Source organism: Chrysochloris asiatica, unplaced genomic scaffold (assembly GCF_000296735.1).
Source record: "Chrysochloris asiatica unplaced genomic scaffold, ChrAsi1.0 scaffold00016, whole genome shotgun sequence".
In the NCBI taxonomy this organism is placed as follows: domain Eukaryota; kingdom Metazoa; phylum Chordata; class Mammalia; order Afrosoricida; family Chrysochloridae; genus Chrysochloris; species Chrysochloris asiatica.
Genome location: NW_006408534.1, coordinates 15986774 through 16003261, shown reverse-complemented (window position 1 = coordinate 16003261; position 16488 = coordinate 15986774). Strand labels below are relative to the sequence as shown.

The following is a 16488-nucleotide window of genomic DNA, read 5'->3' as shown; positions in this document are numbered from 1 at the left end:
TTGAACCGCTAACCTTGCAATTCAAGCCAATCTTGCAGTCCAGTGCATTAGCCTGCAGAGCCACAACAGGACTCCACATTGGTAGTGGTAGCCAGGCACTATCTTCTGGTCTCAGAGTTATGGTGACAGATGTTCACAAGTTTCATTGGTCCAGTGAACCAGCTGATTCCAAGCATTTACAATTTTCATCAGTCTTCTTTGTTTCACACATGGAGAGACCAATTGTTGCACCATTGATGGCTGGCTGCTCATGAGCTTTTAAAATTCCAATCACTACTCATCAAAGTAGGATAAAGAACACGGTTTTTGTGGGCTATATTATGCCAATTGACCATGCTGTGTCCAGAGACCATAGTACTGAGTCCCCAGGCCCAGGAACCCACTGCCTTAAGATGTTTGACACTATCTAAGAGGTATCATCACTTGATTTCTTGACAGTTGCTTCTGTGAGTGTTGATTGTGGATCCAAGCAAAACGAAGTCTTGGCAACTCCAGTTTTTTCCTCCATTTATCATGATGTTATTTATTGGTCCTGTTGTGAGGATTTTTGTTTTCTTTACACCGAGGTACAATACACACCAAAGACTGTAGTCTTTGATTTTCTTCAGTAAGTATTTTAAGTGTTCTTTACTTCCAGCAAGCAAGGTTATATCTGCATATTGAGGTTATTAATGAGTCTTCCTCCAATCCATGTGCCACATTCATCTTCATAAAATTCAGCTTCTCAGATTATTTGCTCAGCAGACAGATGGAATAAGTATGATGAAAAGATATAACTCTATCACACACCTTTCCTGAGCAACTCACCTTGTTCTGTTTGAATGACTGCCTCTTAGTTTATGTGCAGGTTTCACATGAGCACAATTAAGTGTTCTGTAATACCCATTCTTTGCAATGTTATCCATAGCTTGTCATGATCCACACAGTCAAAGGCCTTTGCATAGTCAAGGAAGCACAGGTAAACATCTTTTTGGTATGCTCTGTCTTCAGCCAAGATCCATCTGACATTAGCAATGATATCCCTCATTTCCACGGCCTCATCTGAATCAGGCTTGAACCTCTGGCAGTTCCCTATTGATGTATTGTTATAGTTGTTTTTGAATTATCTTTAGTAAAATTTTACTTGCATGTGAATTAATGATATTGTTTGATGATTTCTGCATTCTGTTACATCACCTCTTTTTGGAATGGGCACAGATATGGATCTCTTCCAATCAGTTGGCCATGTAGCTGTCTTCCAAATTTCTGGGCACAGATGAGTGAGTGCCCCCAATGTTGCATTAGTTTTTTGGAAAGATTTCAATGTATGTTCCATCAATTCCCAGAGTGTTCTTTGCCAATGCCTTTGGTACACCTTGGACTTTTTCCTTCAGTACAATTGGCTCTTAATAATATGCTACTTCTTGAAATGGTTGAACATCAACCATTTATTTTTGGTACCGTGACTCTGCATTCCTTTCATCGTCTTTGGTGCTTTCCGCATCATTCAATATTCTGCCCATAGAAACCTTCAATGTTTCAAGTTGATGTTTGAATTTTTTTTTCAGTTCTTTCAGCTTGGGAAATGCTGAGTGTGTTCTTCCCTTTTGGTTTTCTAATTCCAGATCTTTGCACATTTCATTACAGTACTTGACTTTGTCTTCTCGAGCTGTCTTTTGAAAATTTCTGTTCAGCTCTTTAACCTCCTCATTTCTCCCATTTGCTTTAGCATCTCTGTGCTGGAAAACAAGTTTCAGAGTCTCTTCTGACATCCATTTTGTCCTTTTCCTTATTTTTTGTCTTCTTAAAGACCTTTTGCTTTCTTCCCGTATGATTTTCCTGATGTTATTCCACAATTCTTCTGGTCTTCAGTCACTAGTGTCTAATTCATCATATCTGTTCTTGAGATTCAGGTGCAATATGCTCAAGGTCACATTTTGGCTCTCACGGACTTATTTTAATATTCTTCAGCTTCAGTCTGAACTTGCGTATGAAAAATTGATGGTCTGTTCCACAGCCTGCCCCTGGCCTTGTTTTGGGCTTTTCTACCATCTCTTCCCACAAATGTAGTCAACTGGGTTCCTGCGTATTCCATCTAGTGAGGTCCATGTGTATAGTTGTCTTTTATGTTATTTTTTAAAATTTGTATCAGCTATTTTTTTCTTACCCATATTCTGTATTATCTCATCCTTATCTCTACCAACCACACTCTACCCCACCAAAAAAAAAAAAAAAAAAGTTAAAAGGTACCGTATATGAAATTCTTGTGTGATCCTGCTCTGTACTTGCTTCCATCAGCTAGCCAAGAGCCATCCTAAATATTAGCTGGATGGAAAATCTTTCATGTGGTGCAAGTCCTAAACATCTCCTAACTGTATATAGAATTGTAGTCTTAAGAAAGGAGGTTATCCAAGCTCTAGAGATATGTTTTGGGGTAAGTGTGGTTTCCTTGTAGAGTCCACCTTTTAATCAACCTTTTATCAACCTTATAGGGGTGTATGTGTATATGTTCAGGGCCAATATCACCTCCCAGGCTAGTGTGTTTCTAGTGCTTTGCAGGGTTGTATGACACTACAGGATAAGCACTCAAATGCAAAATCGGCTTGAGCTGCAAGGTCAGTGGTTCAAACTCACCAGTGGTCCTTAGAAACCTTGTATATGGTTGCTATGAGTCAGAACAGACTCAACAACACTTAACAACAAAGCTTGTCTTAAAGGGAATGAAAAGAAGTCCCTCAATGAGGTGCACTGACACAATGGGTAGCTGCAATGGGCTCACATAGAGCAACAACTGTGAGGATGGCATAGAACTGGGAAATGTTTTGTTTTGATGCACACAGGGATGCTACGTGTAGGCAACAACTCAACAGCTACTAATAACAAAACTTGTCTTTTACTTCTAATAAATATGACTATACCCTAGCATGTGGTTAAGAAGTTAAGTGTCTGTGCTACTCAAGGGCTATAAATAATGGTCATGATCCCTTTTAGTTTGTGCTTTTCATTGTCTTCATATATAGCAGTACCTTTTCCTCTTGCAGCTCCTCATAATTTTAGCTATGTTGTTGTTGTTAAGTGTCACATCAGTTCCGATTCATAGCAACTCTATATAGGGTTTCTGAGGAGTGGCTGGCAAGCTTGAACTGCCAACCTGTGGCTCAAACCAACCTTGCAGCCCAGCACATCAACAAGCAGCGCCATACCAGGACTCCAGTTTAGCTATATCCTCTGAGTTAAGCGTCAGATTCCAGAATTTCTGGTACCCTTCTCGATGACAATTCACTTTAACTTAGTTGACCTTTGGGCCCACATCAATACAGTATACCAGCACTTCCATATCAACCTATTTAATGATACTTAGGGTCTCATTTTGCGGTTGAGTGCTCAGAGCTCTTGATTTTGTGGATTGTTTCCCTCAAAAAACATCACCCACTTCTTGCCTACCCAGTGTTGAGCTCTTGGACTTGGAAGCTCTCCCTGCAATTTGGCTCCTTTTCCTTGGCTCTCCACCTTCAATTTCTTTCTAGGAGAGTTTGTGTCCCCTAAACATGGAGCTTTCACAGTGGACTCCCTTCCTTCCAACCTTCTCACAAAGTATGTTAATGTGCCTGGCCTTCACACTAGTTTCTAGGACCCTTATTTTTTTTTTAAGTTTCTCTTTAAATTCAATAAATATTTAACATCTAAAATAATTAAATAAATATTTGCAATGACTAAGTCATTGGTCTTGCAAAATTCTATCATGCAATCTCCAGCATCATTTCTATCACCAAGGTCATACTTTCCAGCTATTGATCCTTCCTCTTTGTTTCCAATCTTTGCATTCAAATTACCAGTAATTATCAATAATCTTGATTGCATGTTTGATCAATTTCAGACTGAAGAAGTTGTTAGTATTCTTCAATTTCATCATCACTTGCTTAGTGGTTGGTATACACATTTGATTAACAGTGGTAGTAACTGGTCTTCCTTGTAGGTGTAAGGATATGATCCTATCACAGACAGCATTCGTTGTACTTCAAGATAATGTAGAAATCTATAGTCATCTTTTATGTTGTTGAAAATATATATTTGCAATGAATAAGTCATTGGTCTTGCAAAACTGTATCATGAGAGCTCCAGCATCATTTTTATCACCAAGGCCATATTTTCCAATTACTGATTTTTGTTTTCAATTTTTACATTCCAATCACCAGTAATTACCTTGATTGCATGTTTGATCAATTTCAGATTAAAGAAGTTGGTAGAATTCTTTGATTTTATCATCACTGACAGTACATTTCTAAGCCTGGTGTATGAAGTTCCCAATGTGGGGTCACATTTGATAAGATAGGTATACTTTTCCACCCCTCTCTACCTGTGTTTAAGAGTTTATTGTGATTTCATAAAAGAAAAGAAATAGAACAACAAAAAAATGTAGCTAGTTCACAAAGGAGGATATGCAGAGTACATACACATTTATTTTAAAAAACTAAATAGTATAGAAGAAGGGTATAAAATAATACTCTGAATCACACAGCCCCAAAAATCATCAATAAAATGTTGGTGGCCACTTTTGCAAGCATTTCTTTATATACGAGAGGGCTACAAAAAGTTCATGGAAAAATTCATTATCTTTCAATTACTTTAAAAAAATTTATTGAAGTCTCTATTATAGAGTAAACTATATTGTACTGTCCTAGTTAGGGTTAAAAACAATCTGTGATTTCACTTGGTTAACCTGCATGTTTAAGTTCATACTGACAGAAACACGTCTTACAAATAGTACACTCTTTTCTTCCTTCCAGCCCAGTTTGTTTATTTCTTCTCAACTTCTCTATCCCACTTCCCAAGGTGTCATAAACTTTCAAACCTTTCTCCTTGTTCTTAAGATTTTGGCTTACTCTTGTCTTCTGGAAAAAAAGGCACTCCCCATCTACTATGAAGATGAAAAAGGAAGCAAAATTTGCTTAAGTTGATGTTGAAAGTCATCTTTTGACTGTGGACACAAGAAACAAAAGAAAGAACTTGGGTACCTAATGACATCACTGAATCTTTATATAAACCAACTCTGAATCTTGTCTTACTTCTAGATTTCCAATAGCTGAAAATGGATATAACTGAAAGAGATAACTTTCCTGTAAGATTCTGCACAAAGCTGGTCTTGATGAGACAGAGGTCAAATATACCTCTACTTTCTAACTTCCCCATTTACTTCTGACATCAGTTATCCTATGGCACTCACTTTCTTTTCTAGCATTGGTAATTCATTGCAACACCCACAAAATCACAGGAACACTTTATCTGCAATAACAAGTTAATAACAGAGCAGGCTCTAAGCAGAGGATCTCAACAGGAATGAAGATATGCATAGGGTGAGGTTAAGAAGGGTCACCGCATGAGGCCTCAACATCTCAGGTGGACATGCTTACCCTCCTGCGAGTAGATGGTCACTGTCAAAAACACTATAATGTCTCTCTGGGGCAAAAATGCCCCCTTCCAAGTATAGCCTCTGGGCCCAACATGCCCTGTGCCATGCATAGCTCTTGGGGCTATTGCATCCCTTGCCAGGCCTGGTATGTCCTCTGCTGGTCCACAGCTTTAAGGGTATTACAGCTCTTTTACTCAGATCTACAAAACTTTCTAGCCTAGGGACTTGTATCTTAACAGATCCACCACTCTCTGAGTTTTCAGCCAAGAAGTCTCCACAAACCTGTCTCATCTTGGCATGCTCTTCTCTCTGATTGCTTAACTATCACTCTTCTGGCTGGCCTCCCAGCTTTTCCTCTCCACTACCAAATTTTCAAGTCACTCTGCTTTCTGGTGAGTCTGACTCTTTACCTGTGTCCAGTTCTCCGTCAGCATTATAGCTCTCATATTAGTGCTACATCCCATTACAGGGCCTGGGAGGGTCTCTGCATTGTTGTTGTTAGGTGTCTTCAGTCCGTTCCAACTCATAGCAACCCTGTATACTTTTCTGAGGAGCAGCTGGTGGGTTTAAACTGCTGATCGTGTGGTTCCCAGTCCAGTACTGATCCACAGTGCCACATCAAAAGTCCAGAGCCTCTATGCTCCAAAGGATGCACCTATCTTTCTGCTTTGCAATGTCCAAGGAGTCTCAAAATCTCAGTTTTAGTCTTTTATAGAAGGCATTTCTTGTCAATTTCAAGGTAGAGCCTTCCAAGACAAATGGAACTCTACCAATCCTCTTAGCTGGATCCAACTAATTTGCTTAACTGAACTGATGCCCAACCAAGCCTTGATTATCCATCAGTCAATCAACTCACACCTTGTCAATTATCAGGACAGAAAGGACAAAAATTACAACCATCAAGATGTTTTCAGCTCTCCTAAACTGACTTTTCCCATACCCAGGGCAAACCCGTACAGGGTTTCCCAGGTTGCAAATCTCTACGGGAGCAGAAAGTCTCATCTCTATTCCCTGGAATGACAGGTAGATTAGAACTGCTGACCTTGCAATTAGCAGCCCAGCTCATAATCCACTATGCTACCAGGGCTCCAACTGCACTACAGTTGTTGTTGTTATTAGGTGCCATCGAGTTGGTACCCACTCATATTGACCTTATGCACACAGAACCAAACACTGCCCGATCCTGGGCCAACCTCACTACTGCTGCCATGCTTGAGTCCATCGATGCTGCCACTTGGCCAGTCCATCTCATTAGGGGGTCTTCCTCTTTTTCTCTGACCCTCCACCTTACCAAACATGATATCCTTCTCCAGCGACTGGTCCCTCCTGACAATATGTCCTAAGTATGAGAGACAAAGTTTGGCCATCTTGGCCTCCAAGGAGCACTCTGGCTGCACTTCTTCCAAAACGGATCTTTTGGTTCTTTTGGCAGCCCGTGGCACTTTCAATATTCTCCTCCAACACTATAACTCAAAAGCATCAATTCTTCTACGGTCTTCCTTATTCACTGTTCAGTTTTCACATGCATATGAGGTTATTGAAAATACCATGGCTTGGGTCAGGCGCACCTTAGTCCTCAAGCTGACATTTTTGCTCTTCAACACTTTTAAAAGGTCTTGTGCAGCAGATTTGCCTAATGCAATACTCATGCTGCTTCCATGAGTGTTGATAGTTGACCCAAGAAGAATGAAGTTCTTGACAACTTCAATCTTTTCTCCGTTGATAAGAATATTGTTTATTGGTCTAGTGATGAGAATTTTTGTTTTCTTTACATTGATATGTAATCCACACCAAAGACTGTGCTCTTTGATCTTCATCAGTAAATGTTTTAAGTCCTCTTCACTTTCAGCAAGCAAGGTTGTATCATCTGCATATTGCAGGTTGTTAATGAGTCTTCCTCCAATCTTGATGCCATGTTTTTCTTCATGTTGTTGTTGTTAAGTGCTGTTGAGTGGATGCTTCTTCATAGTTGTTGTTGTTGTTGTTAAGTACTGTCGAGTCGATTCCGACCCATAGTGACTCTGTATAGGGTTTTCAAGGAGCAGCTGGTGTGTTTGAACCGCCGACCTTGCAGTTCACACGGCTTTGCAGTCTGGCGTGTTAACCCACAGCATCACACCAGGACTTCATAGTAGCTATCATCCATTGCTCTTCAAAAAAGTCAACCCCTCCCCTCTTTTAACCAGCTGTTATTCCTTCCCCCAAATCTCTGTCATCAAAAAGTAGTATTGCCTGTTTTAATTACTGCTAATCAGATTGTTGTTGTTAAGTTCTGTCGAGTCACTTCTGACTCATAGCGACCTTATATACGGTTCCCAAGGAGCAGCTGGTGAGCTTGAAGTGCCGACCATGCAGTTCAAACCAACCTTGTGGTCCAGCACATTAACCCGCAGCTCCACAGAAGAACTCTGACAATATGATTAGTTAGAAGTAATTTCATTGTTACTTTAATGAGTATATCACCAACTAGAAAATGAAGTTGAGCACCTTTTCACATGCTTACTGGATATTTGAGTTAATTTTCTTCTATCTATTATTCAATTCAGTATCCATTCATTTTTCTATTGGGTTATGTGTCTCTTTTTTGTCAATTGTTGTTATTGACATTCTATATAGTAACTTTTGTCTGTCATATGAGTTGCAAATATTTGCCCCCATTATATTGTCTTTTATTTTTACAGATATCTGTGCCATGTAAATGGTACTATTGTTATTTATATATACTCAATATGCTTATTTTTTTCTTTTATAGTATCTGGGTTTACGATCTTAATAGAAAATATCCCTTGGGTTGTATATATGTTGCACACATATTCTTCTGACATTTTTGTTTTATTTTTTAATGTCTACATTAGATTTTCAGCTATAATTTATTTTTGTGTGTAGGGAAGCCAGAGACCAAATTCAATTTTCTTTTAGATAGATAAACAATCCTGCCAGTAGCATTTTACTAAGTAAATCATTCTTTTCCCACTGACTTGAATTACCACTTTTATCACTTAAAAAAATTTCCTTATAACATGGGACCTGTTTCAGGGGTCTATAATAATTAAATAAAAGAGTTAAACATAAAATTCCACAGAGTAGTTCAAGAAGACAAAGTATTACAATAAAACGTGCAAAGAACTGGAGTTAGAAAGTCAAAAGTGAAGAACATGTTCAGCATTTCTCAAACTGAAAGAACTGTCACCATATTTTCTAGCTATTGAACCCTCTGCTTTGCTGCTAACTCCGGTATTTCAACCATCAGTAATTACTGATGCAGCTTATTAAATGCTTGATCAATTTCAGACTGTAGAAGTTGGTAAATATCAATGTTTTCATCTTTGATTGTTGTTGTTAAGTGCTGTCGAGTTGGTTCCGACCCTGTACAGGGTTTCCGAGGGTATAAATCTTTACGGGAGTAGAAAGCCTCATCTTTCTCCCGCGGAGTGGCTGGTAGTTTCCAACCGCTGACCTTAAGGTTCGCAGCCCGATTCGTAACCACTACACTACCAGAGCTCCTTAATCTTTGATTAGTAGTGCAATTTAGTAAAAAATGCACAATGTACTGACATAGTTTACATTCTTCGAGTTGTGCAACTATTCTCACCCTCCTTTTCTGAGCTGTTCCTCCCTCATTCACATCACTTAAAAAAAATTTAAGTGATCAACTCATTGCCTTCTAAGGTTCCCAGTGCATCTTTGGAGCAGCTGTTGTCAATCTGATCCTATATGGATAGTTTTAAAAAGAGCATAATGGTTAAGGCAGATCTGATTTACTAGTTAAGCTACACTATTGTTTGGTATTAAGATGATTTCAGGGGACATTTTTGGTTTAATTATAGTCGTTTCAGGGGTTCATCTACCCTGCAAGGCTCCAGTAATTCTATTCTGCATTTCCTCCCTGTTGGGGGCAGAATTATTCTATGAAATCTTACATTAAAATGTTCAGTAATGGTAGCTTGGCACCATTCATTTTATTTGTTCTCATGGTAAAGGAAGAAATTATTCAGGGAGGCAATTAGCCAAATCTTCTGTACCTTCCTGCTATTCCTACTGTCCTTCCTCTGTTGCTTCTGGTGAACTGTGCCTTGGCTGGCCGCTTACAAGCTTTGAAAGCCCTAGGCATTCTGAAATGAACTATGAGGTAGGACAGAAGCACTAAGCATAGCTATTAGACTAATTAACTAGATGTCCCATGATATCATGACCTTAAACTTCTAAACCAAGGAACCAAATCCCACGAGGTGTTTGGCTGTATACGATCAGCCTCCGCAGCAACTCTTTTTGTTGTTGTTGTTGTTGTTATAAATATAAATATCATAAAAGTTTTGCCAGTTCAACTTTTGTACAGGGTCACTATGATTTGGAACTGACTCGATGGCACACAACAACATAGTACATCACTGACAACAATGACAATAACTGGCAACCATATCCTTAATTAATGTGATGTTTCCATTACCATTTGTTGTTGTTGTTAGGTGCCATCAAATCGGTACTGACTCATAGCGACCTTATGCACAGCCTAATCCTGAGCCAACCTCACCACTGTTGCCACGCTTGAGTCCATCGATGCTGCCACTTGGCCAGTCCATCTCGTTTGGGGTCTTCCTCTTACCATTAACCATCCTTTTTTCCTTCCCTCTAACTCCTGGTAACAACTAATAAACTTTGGTGTCTATACATTTGCCTCTCTGTAATTGTGATATGCTTCATACACCCTAATACTGTTCTTTTTAAGGTATATAATGCAGTGGTTTTTAGTATATTCACAAATTTATGCAATCATTAAATTGCCTTAATTTTTAAGAAATGAATAATACATTTTCCTTTAACTACATTTTTAGTTTTTTCTTGAATGTTTGGTGTGGAGCCTCTCCTTATCATTGCTTTCTAGCTACTTTGCCCTTTGTTTTGATTGCCTCTTTGATTCAAAGGTTATCTGCAAATCTTATTATATTCTCCAAATTCTTTGAAATGATGATATGCTGCTTTTCTAACATGGGCAAGATAATTTTAAAAGTTACATTTAAATTTTGATCCACCTAGAATTTATTTTCAAGAAAGAAAAGCTATAGGACTCCATATCTTCTCCATGTCGCAGCATCAGTAGTTGTCTCACAGTACATATTAAATGGTCCCTACTTTCCCGGGACTTAGCCACATTTGTTAAAACCTAATCTCCTTATGTATTCTGGGCTCTATTCTGTTCCACTGGTGCTTCTATATATCTTTTCCAGCATCAATAGGAAAAACACCTGGTAAAGTTAGTCTCCTCTCATTTATCTTCGTTTTTTTCATACTTTTCTTGGCTGTTATTAGGCCATTTTTCCTCAAGAACTTTAGTAACTTTTACTGTGTTTTGAAAAAAAATCTGTTTGTATTTTAACTTTGAATTGTATATGCAGATCAAAGAGTTGACATGTCTTTAATACTGAATGATGCTATCTAGGGGAAAAGTATGTATTTCCATTTGTGTAAGCCATTGTATGTCCTTTTATCAAGTTTGATATTTTTCTGCACAGAGGTCCTGACGATTTCCTTTTAAGTTTAAACCCGGGCACTTTATTTTTGTTACTACAAATTAAAATGGTTTACTATATTTTATGTTGTTGTCATTGTTAAGTGCCTTGGAGTCGGGTCCGACTCACCGTGACCCTATATAGGGTTTCTGAGGAGCAGCTGGTGGGTTTGTAGTCCAATGTGGATCCACAGAGCCACACCAGAAGCCCATTATATAACTGATTATAATTTATTTATAGTAAAGCTATGAATTTTTATGCTACTAATCTATTTATTTAAATGTTTTATTGTGAATTATATGATAGTTATGCTACTAATTTTTGTGTTTCAGTCTAAGTGTGGCGCTGTAGGATAAGTACTCGACTGCAAAGTCAGTTTGAACCACAAGGTCGGCAGTTCAAACTCACCAGTGAGTCGCTCCTCGGAAATACTATACAGGGTCTCTATGAGTCGAAAATAGGGTTTCCGAGGCTGTAAGTCTTTACGGGAGCAGAAAGCCTCACTCATCTTTTTCCCGCGGAACCCTGGTAGTTTTGAACTAGCTGACCTTGAGCTAGTGTTCTTAGATGCCATTGAATCGGCACTGACTTATAGCAACATTATGCAAGCAGAATGAAACACTGTCCGATCCCGGGTCAACCTCACTACCGCTGCCACATTTGAGTCCACTGATGCTGCCACTTGGCCAATCCATCTCGTTGGGGGTCTTCCTCTTTTTCTCTGACCCTCCACCCTACCAAACATGATATCCTTCTCCAAGGACTGATCCCTCCTGACAATATGTCCTAAGTATGAGAGACGAAGTTTGGCCAGATTGTTGTTGTTGTTATGTGCCGTGGAGTCGGTCTGATTCATAGCGAGTCTCTACAGGGTTTCCAAGGCTGTAAATCTTTACGGGACAAGAAAGCCTCATCTTTCTCCAGCGGAACTGCTGGTAGTTTTGAACTACTAACCGTGAAATTAGCAGCCCGATTCGTAACCACTACGCTACTAGATTGTTGTTGTTGTTAAGTGCCGTTGAGTCGGTTCCGACCCATAACGACCCTGTATAGAGTTTCCAAGGAGCGACTGGTGAGCTTGAACCACCGACCTTGCTGTTTAAACGGCTTTGCAGTCTGGTGCATTAACTAACCCACAGCGCCACGCCAAGACGCTAAGAGATTAGATGGAACTAAAAGGCGGTGGAACCAAAACTTTAGAAAGAATGGATGTTGTGACACTAACAGAAATATGAAAAACAACAAAACAGCAACATTCCTTGACCTCCACTGCACCTCCTCTGTGAAATACGTCTGCATCACTTATACTCTTTTATGACAGAAATGTAGATTCTGTGCACCCAAGGATTACAAATCCAAAATCCTCACAAGTACTACAGTTAATTCCTTTCTGTTCCAAGCATTTCTGTGATAGCTAACTTTTAATTCTCCATCTCTAAATTCCAGATGGGTCACCTAGAACGCAGATATCGTAACTAAGCAGGAGATCTGGCTTTAGGACCTAGGCCTCCTTACTCTCTTTTGGAAACATTCTAGGGTAAGATGACAACCAGGCACCTTTTCAAGGAGCGAGTTGTCAGTGGAGAAGGTGGCAAACGAAAGGTCAAAAAGGTCGGGATAGTTCTCTTCCAGTCGCTGCATCTCCTAGGAATAGACTTGGGCCTGCTCAGGGGCGGGGAGGAGGCTGGGCCCCAGGCTCGAGTGGCCGTCCTTCCAGCCAATCGGCACGTCGCTCTGCCGCGCTGAGGTCCCGCCCCTCACCCCGCGATGTACTCACTTTTCCCACTTCGGCGTTGCCCATGGAGATGACTTTGATGCGGAGGGACTTGCCGGGCTCTTTCCGCTTCGGCATGTTGGCCTCCATTGCCCTCGCTCTCTCGGGGCTACCTCCTCGGTCTCTCCTAGTTCACCAAGCCAGCCCGTCCCTCAGGCTTTCTTGTCCAATGGTGGAATCGCTGCTATCGTCACCGCCTTAGATACGCGGCTCGCCATCCCAGCCGCTGCCAGGCAGCGGGCGCGGGTAACTGGGAGAAGAGAGTCTCGCGATGTTAGAAAGGAGGTGGCGTGACGTCATCGACTTGTCCCGGGAGACGGCGTGCTAATAAACTGTTCTCTTGGGTGGGTACTGTAGATTAAACACTGAACTCCTTACCGCAAGGTGAGCTGTTCAAACCCATCAGTCACTCTTCGGAAACCCTATATAGGGTCTCATAGTATCACTATGAGTAGGAACCCATTTCACTGCACTTAACACAACAAACGAGCCCCTCCGCTTTCGTGTAGGATGGGCTGGCTTTACTTTTCTTGGAGATCGTAGAGTAGCCGAGACGGTAGGAATTTATTAGCTGTAGTGGTAGTGATTTATTAGCTATTTAGGATCGCCAACAGTAGGAATTTGTGGTAGTGGTTTTTTAGCTGTTCAGGGCAGATCCTAGGACAGAATTTCTGGGATTCAGGATTAGTTCAAGGGCTTTGCCCATCAAAATTTCTAAATAGACTATGGCCTTTTTTGGGGTGTTTTCTGCACATTCATCCTCGCTCCCACGGCCCCGTCTGCTGACCTCTTTCCAGTATTAAAATTCTCGCTGGCGCTTCTTGAGAGACTGGGTCAGAAGTCGGTTACTGGACTGGAAGAGGGGCCTTAGGCACAACGAGAAAGGATCGTGCTTCATTCCCATGATTAGAAATGAGTTGAGGAGTCAGTTTAAGGGTTTTCGAGTCGTTCTTTAATTATAATGGTCTTGGAATAAGCTGATTAATGTGTGGAAGGAACGATCAGGTTCTAGATGGGTTTTTTTGTATGTTTCATTCCAGTTCTTCCTAGGTGTACATTTGTGGCTCCTTCATTTCCTCCCTCTTCTTGCCACTTACATTCAAACTTAACACCATGTCCTATTCTCAGTTTCCTTTTAAATTGGCAATATGGCAGTAAAATAGTGAATTCTAAGACAACCATTAAAAAATTTTCATTCTCACAGAAAAGAAAAGTAGCTGCTTGACTAAAAATCAATTTGACAGGAAAAGTGATTTGTCTGAGTCAGTATCTGTACAGGGTTTCCATGGAGCAGCTTATGGGCTTGAACCTTGTGGTTCCCAGTCCAGAGCTGACCCTACAGAAATAGAACTCAACAAATGACAGTTTCACGCCCTGAAACAGAATGCTGTCAGTAAATTACAAAGGCAAAGGCAGTATCACTTCTGTTCTTATATATTTCAGGAAGTCAGTAAATTCTTAAAATTTCCTAACAGTTATTATAAGTGAGATTTCCAAGAGTTTTAATTTTTAAAAACATACTTTTAAAGAAAAAAGCTTATTTTTGGTTGTCTTCTTAATCAAATAATATAATATCACTTGATGAAACCTTGAAAATTCTTCATAAATATGAAATATAAGCCCTGGTTAGACTTTTGATAGTTTAAAGCTTAAAATAATTGGATTTATATTTTGGGTTTTCACAAACTTAGATGCTTAAAGAAATCATTCAGGATGATTTAATAAATAAACATCTAAGAGGTAAGTCACAAAGTATTATTACTAGGGTTTCAATTCAAACATGCATGGGCTTATTTCAAACAAGACGTGTTTAAATGTGTCTCAGTGATTAGTGGATGCCTGCAGACAAGTTCTCTCAGGAACTTGTCTAAGTTGTGTTAAGGTGCTTTCAGAAAACAGGATACTTTTTGTGCCATGAGAAAAAAATGATTTTGACGTCAGGGTTTGTAAAAATGACATGAGGATAGTGTCTGTCATTCTCTACTTCACAAGGAGGAAGGAGAATCAGATTCATCAGCTCAAGGCTGATTCTCATAAGTTTGTTGGGATGGATGTCCATGCTCTTTCCTCCTTTACCAATTCTGACACCAACGATCCCTCCCTACTTCTCTGCTGGGTTTGGTAATCCATTGCAATGGCCACACAGAACTCACAAACCCTGATCACAAAATATAGGGAAGTTAGAAGGTTACAATTCAGGACGAGAAAAGTTCAGGATACAGTTCTTCCAGTCAGAAGCACCTCTTCTCAGCCGTGTCTGCAGATGTGGTGGCTCTCTCTGGTCCTTGTCCTCTCAGCCATGTTGGTCCCTTAGTCTTTGTCCTGCTAAGGCAAGTATTAAAAAGCTCCATTTAGTCAAAGGGTACCTCTGTCCACTGTAATCATTTAGTGGGAGTTACAAAAAATATGGCTAGAAGAACCATGTATTTCTACTGCACCACAGGATTAATACCAAATTTTTAACAAAACTCAAGTAGACATCTTCCCAAATTGTTGAAGTTTTATGTCAAGTTTACAGGAATGTTGCCCACATAAAACAAAAGTTTTAGGGTGGATCAAATGTTTTAAGGAAGGTTAGGAGGAACTCAAAGATGAGCCAAGAGAAAGAAGACCATCAACCTCTACCAATGAAGAAACTTGGAAAGATAATGGTATTAACTGATCTTCCTAAAATAACAGTATACGTATGAAAATCAGGAAAAGAAATATTGTTACAACACCATTATCTAATCCTGTGCTTAATTCTTAAACTGTGCACTGAGGCACTCCACAGCTCTGCAAAGAATTCTCATAAGGGTTACCTGTAGGAATTGTACATTAAAAAATGTCAAGACAAACAAGGAAACTTAATGGGTAAAACTACTCTCTGGAGATTTACAGTTGTTCACAGATGCAACAATGTTGTTGTTAGTTGCCATCAAATCTGTACAGACTCACAGTGACCCTATTCACAAGAGAACAAACACTACCTGGTCCTCCTTCAGCCTCACAATTGTTGTTATGTTTGAGTTCATTGTTGCTGCCACTATGTCAGTTGATTTTGTTGGGGGCCTTCCTTTTTTCATCAACCCTCTACTCCACCAGTTTTCAGGGACTGATCTCTCCTGAAAACATGTCCAAAGTAAGACACCATCTTCACTTCTAAGGAGCATTCTGACTGTAAGAATTTGTCTATTCTTATGGCAGTCCATTGTATCTTCAATATTCTTTACTAACACCATAATCCAAATGCATCTATTCTTCTCTAGTCTTCCTTATTCATTGTCCAGCTTTCACAAGCATGTGTTGTCAGTTCAGACCCATAACAACCCTGTATAGAACTGCCGACCTTGAGCTTCAAATCGATTTTGCAGTCCAGGGCATTAGCCTGCAGCGCCAAACCAGGAGCCCCAAGCATATGGTGGCGGTGGTTATGTGCCTTGGAGTCGGTCCTGTATAGGGTTTCCAAGGATGTAAATCTTAACGGGAGCAGACAGTCTCATCTTTCTCCTGCGGAAAAACTGGTAGTTTCGAACTGCTAACCTTGCGGTTTGCATCCCGATTCGTAACAACTACACTACCAGAGCTCATAAGACAATTGATTCGTAACAACTGCGCTACCAGAGCTTATGAGACAACTGAAAATACCTTGGTTCGGGTCAGTGACACCTCAATCCTCAACTGGAGTTGAAACTTGAAAGATGTCGGTTGCAGCAGAATGTCAACAGTAGATGGCACCATATCCTTAGGAAACTAGGTTTTCCAAGCGGAGTTTAAAAAAATCAACGTGAAACAGGAAATGAGAGTAGCAGCGCCAATCTGATCCCAAGATTTGAGAA

General features: G+C 40.0%; 1 protein-coding gene across 2 annotated transcripts in view; it reads right to left on the bottom strand.

The window, feature by feature from the left end:
- The window catches only part of DNAJC27 (DnaJ (Hsp40) homolog, subfamily C, member 27), an 82951-nt gene extending 70191 nt beyond the window's left edge, over nt 1-12760 (bottom strand). For both annotated transcript variants that reach the window (XM_006835232.1, XM_006835233.1), the window contains exon 1: nt 12674-12760. In XM_006835232.1, coding sequence (XP_006835295.1) covers nt 12674-12760 — 87 coding nt within the window. The remainder of the gene's footprint in view (nt 1-12673) is intronic.
- Between the last annotated feature and the right edge of the window lie 3728 nt (nt 12761-16488).